Raw genomic sequence first — 5,381 nt, 5'->3', positions numbered from 1 at the left:
ACCTACTTTTGAGCGGAGTTCAGGAAAGCCTACTCTCCGTGCAAGTAGAGAAATGGTAATGCCTCATACGACTCTCTGGCAAGTGCTGCGGTGTCTATAAACCATACAGACCACAATTAGTGCAAGCTCTTAGGGCTGGTGATAAAAGGAAACTGGTGGACTTCAGCAGTGCTCTGCGTAGAGCTGTCAGTGCTAACAGACAAGCAACATTGGGTGAAATACCTGCGGAATTGAATGTGGGGCGTACGTAGCCGTTAGGATAGTGTGGCGAAATCTGGCTGTGACAGCAGAGGCGCGGCGCGAGTGCATTTGCTACCAGCACGATATCTCCTCCCATGGGCTCATAACCATATCAGTTGGATCCTAGAGGACTGGAGAACCGTGGTTTGGTCAGATGAGTCGATTTCAGTTGGTAAGAGCTTACGGTAGGCTTAGGGTGTGGCGCAGACCTCACAAAGCCATGGACCCAAGTTGTTTACAAGGCACTGTGCGAGCTGGTGGTGGCTCTATAATGATGTGTGCTGTGTTTACATGGAATTGACTGGTTCTTCTGGTCGAACTGATCATTGACCGGGAATGACTGTGTTCGGCTACTTGGAGTCCATTTGCAGCAATTCGTAGACTTCGTTCCCAAACAACAATGGAATTTTTATGGATGACAATGCGCCACTTCACCATTCCACAGTTGTTTACGATTGTTTTTTTTTTTAATCTTTATTTCATAAGCAGTACTAATTATACAATATTAACGCACCTCCTAAGATGATTAGTGGGTCATGAAATGATACATAAATTGGATTACAATGCAGCTTTTACAATTGCATTTATGTTATTGAGCTACAGTTAACTACTACAATGTGTTAGTTTTAGTTTTCTACGACAATGGGCAGTTTGATCTAACTGCTTGTTACTTAACTAATCTAATATGATTATTACCTTCAGCGTCACAGGTGTGCCAGTAGAGTACAAACCTACTTAGGATAGCCAGGCTCCACGAGCTAAACCCGAGGAGCATGCCCCTGGCACTGGGCTGGCCAAGGTTAGTAATCGCTGCAGTTCCCTAAATTAATGTCCTAATCTAAGTCCTACAAAACTAACTTAACCTACGTCGTATCCGGTGCTTTGTCGCAATCGGTGGTGTTGACCCCCCGCCCCCCCTCCTAGTCATGTACGTGGCGTGATGGAAGTCGGCCAGCCCACGCACAGGCGGTATGGGAATGGGATCTGGTCTATGGGAATGGGATCTGGTCTCAATCGGTTTGATCTACAAGTTCATACCTAATCTAGGTCCCTCAGGTATTCTACTAACACTTTTCGTGATGACCCATCTGCCGATGCATTCAAAGTGTGGAGGAACATTCTGGAAAATTCGACAGGATGATTTCGGCATCCAGATCGCCCGACATGCTTATGGGAGTAATGGAGAGGTCAGTTTGCGCACAAAATCCTGCACCGCAACACTTTCGCAATTATGGACAGCGTAGAGGTAGCGTAGCTCAAAGTTTTTGCAGGAGACTTGCACCGACCTGTTGAATCCGTAGCAGATAGGACTGCAACACTACGCTGGGCAAAAGGTGGTCCCACGTGACTTTAGGTCGCCCCCACGTGACTTTAGGTCGCCCCACGTGACTTTAGGTCGCCCCACGTGACTTTAGGTCGCCCCACGTGACTTTAGGTCGCCCCACGTGACTTTGGGTCGCCCCACGTGACTTTGGGTCGCCCCACGTGACTTTGGGTCGCCCCACGTGACTTTGGGTCGCCCCACGTGACTTTGGGTCGCCCCACGTGACTTTGGGTCGCCCCACGTGACTTTGGGTCGCCCCACGTGACTTTGGGTCGCCCCACGTGACTTTGGGTCGCCCCACGTGACTTTGGGTCGCCCCACGTGACTTTGGGTCGCCCCACGTGACTTTGGGTCGCCCCACGTGACTTTGGGTCGCCCCACGTGACTTTGGGTCGCCCCACGTGACTTTGGGTCGCCCCACGTGACTTTGGGTCGCCCCCACGTGACTTTGGGTCGCCCCCACGTGACTTTGGGTCGCCCCCACGTGACTTTGGGTCGCCCCCACGTGACTTTGGGTCGCCCCCACGTGACTTTGGGTCGCCCCCACGTGACTTTGGGTCGCCCCCACGTGACTTTGGGTCGCCCCCACGTGACTTTGGGTCGCCCCCACGTGACTTTGGGTCGCCCCCACGTGACTTTGGGTCGCCCCCACGTGACTTTGGGTCGCCCCCACGTGACTTTGGGTCGCCCCCACGTGACTTTGGGTCGCCCCCACGTGACTTTGGGTCGCCCCCACGTGACTTTGGGTCGCCCCCACGTGACTTTGGGTCGCCCCCACGTGACTTTGGGTCGCCCCCACGTGACTTTGGGTCGCCCCCACGTGACTTTGGGTCGCCCCCACGTGACTTTGGGTCGCCCCCACGTGACTTTGGGTCGCCCCCACGTGACTTTGGGTCGCCCCCACGTGACTTTGGGTCGCCCCCACGTGACTTTGGGTCGCCCCCACGTGACTTTGGGTCGCCCCCACGTGACTTTGGGTCGCCCCCACGTGACTTTGGGTCGCCCCCACGTGACTTTGGGTCGCCCCCACGTGACTTTGGGTCGCCCCCACGTGACTTTGGGTCGCCCCCACGTGACTTTGGGTCGCCCCCACGTGACTTTGGGTCGCCCCCACGTGACTTTGGGTCGCCCCCACGTGACTTTGGGTCGCCCCCACGTGACTTTGGGTCGCCCCCACGTGACTTTGGGTCGCCCCCACGTGACTTTGGGTCGCCCCCACGTGACTTTGGGTCGCCCCCACGTGACTTTGGGTCGCCCCCACGTGACTTTGGGTCGCCCCCACGTGACTTTGGGTCGCCCCCACGTGACTTTGGGTCGCCCCCACGTGACTTTGGGTCGCCCCCACGTGACTTTGGGTCGCCCCCACGTGACTTTGGGTCGCCCCCACGTGACTTTGGGTCGCCCCCACGTGACTTTGGGTCGCCCCCACGTGACTTTGGGTCGCCCCCACGTGACTTTGGGTCGCCCCCACGTGACTTTGGGTCGCCCCCACGTGACTTTGGGTCGCCCCCACGTGACTTTGGGTCGCCCCCACGTGACTTTGGGTCGCCCCCACGTGACTTTGGGTCGCCCCCACGTGACTTTGGGTCGCCCCCACGTGACTTTGGGTCGCCCCCACGTGACTTTGGGTCGCCCCCACGTGACTTTGGGTCGCCCCCACGTGACTTTGGGTCGCCCCCACGTGACTTTGGGTCGCCCCCACGTGACTTTGGGTCGCCCCCACGTGACTTTGGGTCGCCCCCACGTGACTTTGGGTCGCCCCCACGTGACTTTGGGTCGCCCCCACGTGACTTTGGGTCGCCCCCACGTGACTTTGGGTCGCCCCCACGTGACTTTGGGTCGCCCCCACGTGACTTTGGGTCGCCCCCACGTGACTTTGGGTCGCCCCCACGTGACTTTGGGTCGCCCCCACGTGACTTTGGGTCGCCCCCACGTGACTTTGGGTCGCCCCCACGTGACTTTGGGTCGCCCCACGTGACTTTGGGTCGCCCCACGTGACTTTGGGTCGCCCCACGTGACTTTGGGTCGCCCCACGTGACTTTAGGTCGCCCCACGTGACTTTAGGTCGCCCCACGTGACTTTAGGTCGCCCCACGTGACTTTAGGTCGCCCCACGTGACTTTAGGTCGCCCCACGTGACTTTAGGTCGCCCCACGTGACTTTAGGTCGCCCCACGTGACTTTAGGTCGCCCCACGTGACTTTAGGTCGCCCCACGTGACTTTAGGTCGCCCCACGTGACTTTAGGTCGCCCCACGTGACTTTAGGTCGCCCCACGTGACTTTAGGTCGCCCCACGTGACTTTAGGTCGCCCCACGTGACTTTAGGTCGCCCCACGTGACTTTAGGTCGCCCCACGTGACTTTAGGTCGCCCCACGTGACTTTAGGTCGCCCCACGTGACTTTAGGTCGCCCCACGTGACTTTAGGTCGCCCCACGTGACTTTAGGTCGCCCCACGTGACTTTAGGTCGCCCCACGTGACTTTAGGTCGCCCCACGTGACTTTAGGTCGCCCCACGTGACTTTAGGTCGCCCCACGTGACTTTAGGTCGCCCCACGTGACTTTAGGTCGCCCCACGTGACTTTAGGTCGCCCCACGTGACTTTAGGTCGCCCCACGTGACTTTAGGTCGCCCCACGTGACTTTAGGTCGCCCCACGTGACTTTAGGTCGCCCCACGTGACTTTAGGTCGCCCCACGTGACTTTAGGTCGCCCCACGTGACTTTAGGTCGCCCCACGTGACTTTAGGTCGCCCCACGTGACTTTAGGTCGCCCCACGTGACTTTAGGTCGCCCCACGTGACTTTAGGTCGCCCCACGTGACTTTAGGTCGCCCCACGTGACTTTAGGTCGCCCCACGTGACTTTAGGTCGCCCCACGTGACTTTAGGTCGCCCCACGTGACTTTAGGTCGCCCCACGTGACTTTAGGTCGCCCCACGTGACTTTAGGTCGCCCCACGTGACTTTAGGTCGCCCCACGTGACTTTAGGTCGCCCCACGTGACTTTAGTCATCCCAGTGTGCGTCCCGTAGGCAACTGCGTGACCCCTTTGCGCACAGGAAGTGGCGCTCTGACTGCGACGCATTCTGCACGGCTTAGCTTCCGGGCAGTCTGTAGCCCGCTGAGGAGAGGGAACGAGAGCTGAGGATGGGGCCCATTGTGACGCGGCCCTCTTCCGGAACGGCGGACGCGGCGACCTGTCTGTACGGCGGCACCGCCCAACTCGCCACAAAAACGGCTTCTCAGCTCGCGCGCCGCTTCTCGCCCTCACCCCTCTGCCTCTGATCACACTTGTTACTAGCGTCCGCAGCTCGTGGTCTCGCGGTTGCGTTCTCGCTTCCCGAGCACGGGGTCCCCGGTTCGATTCACGGCGGGGTCAGGGGTTTTCACCTGCCTCGAGATGACTGGGTGTTAGTATTGTACTCATCATTTCATCATCACTCCTGAAAGTGGCGCGATTGGACTGAGCAAAGCTTGGGAATTTGTACGGGGGCTGATATCTGCGCAGTTGAGCGCTCCACAAACCAAACATCATCATCATCATCATCATCACCACCACCACCACCACCACCACCACCACCACCACCACCACACTTGGTACTAGCCTAACTGATCGCATGCATCGCTTCCTGTTCCATTAAATTCGTTCGTGTCATTCGCTGTCTGACGCTACAAAACGAGTACTAGTCACCCCACGCTCTTTCTAACGTGTAGCGTCTCTCGAGTGCGATACAGGCCTGAAACGTCCTTGAGAGGTTGTATGTAAGTAGGCTGTTTAGGTTTTTATGTTGGTAACGCCACGTAGCGCGCTGTATAAAAATC

At 57.7% G+C, this 5,381-nt stretch overlaps 1 protein-coding gene across 1 annotated transcript; it reads right to left on the bottom strand.

Annotated features, from left to right (window-relative positions):
- Positions 1–1,671: 1,671 nt before the first annotated feature.
- Positions 1,672–5,178, bottom strand: LOC126203994 (translation initiation factor IF-2-like). Its single transcript, XM_049938426.1, has 2 exons — positions 5,085–5,178; positions 1,672–3,602 (listed from the first exon to the last, which is right to left on the bottom strand). The coding sequence occupies exons 1-2, from the start codon at positions 5,176–5,178 to the stop codon at positions 1,672–1,674; spliced, it is 2,025 nt and encodes a 674-aa protein (XP_049794383.1).
- Positions 5,179–5,381: the final 203 nt, after the last annotated feature.

The sequence above is a fragment of the Schistocerca nitens genome, chromosome 9, assembly GCF_023898315.1.
Source record: "Schistocerca nitens isolate TAMUIC-IGC-003100 chromosome 9, iqSchNite1.1, whole genome shotgun sequence".
Classification (NCBI taxonomy): domain Eukaryota; kingdom Metazoa; phylum Arthropoda; class Insecta; order Orthoptera; family Acrididae; genus Schistocerca; species Schistocerca nitens.
This window is presented reverse-complemented; position numbering and strand designations above follow the sequence as displayed.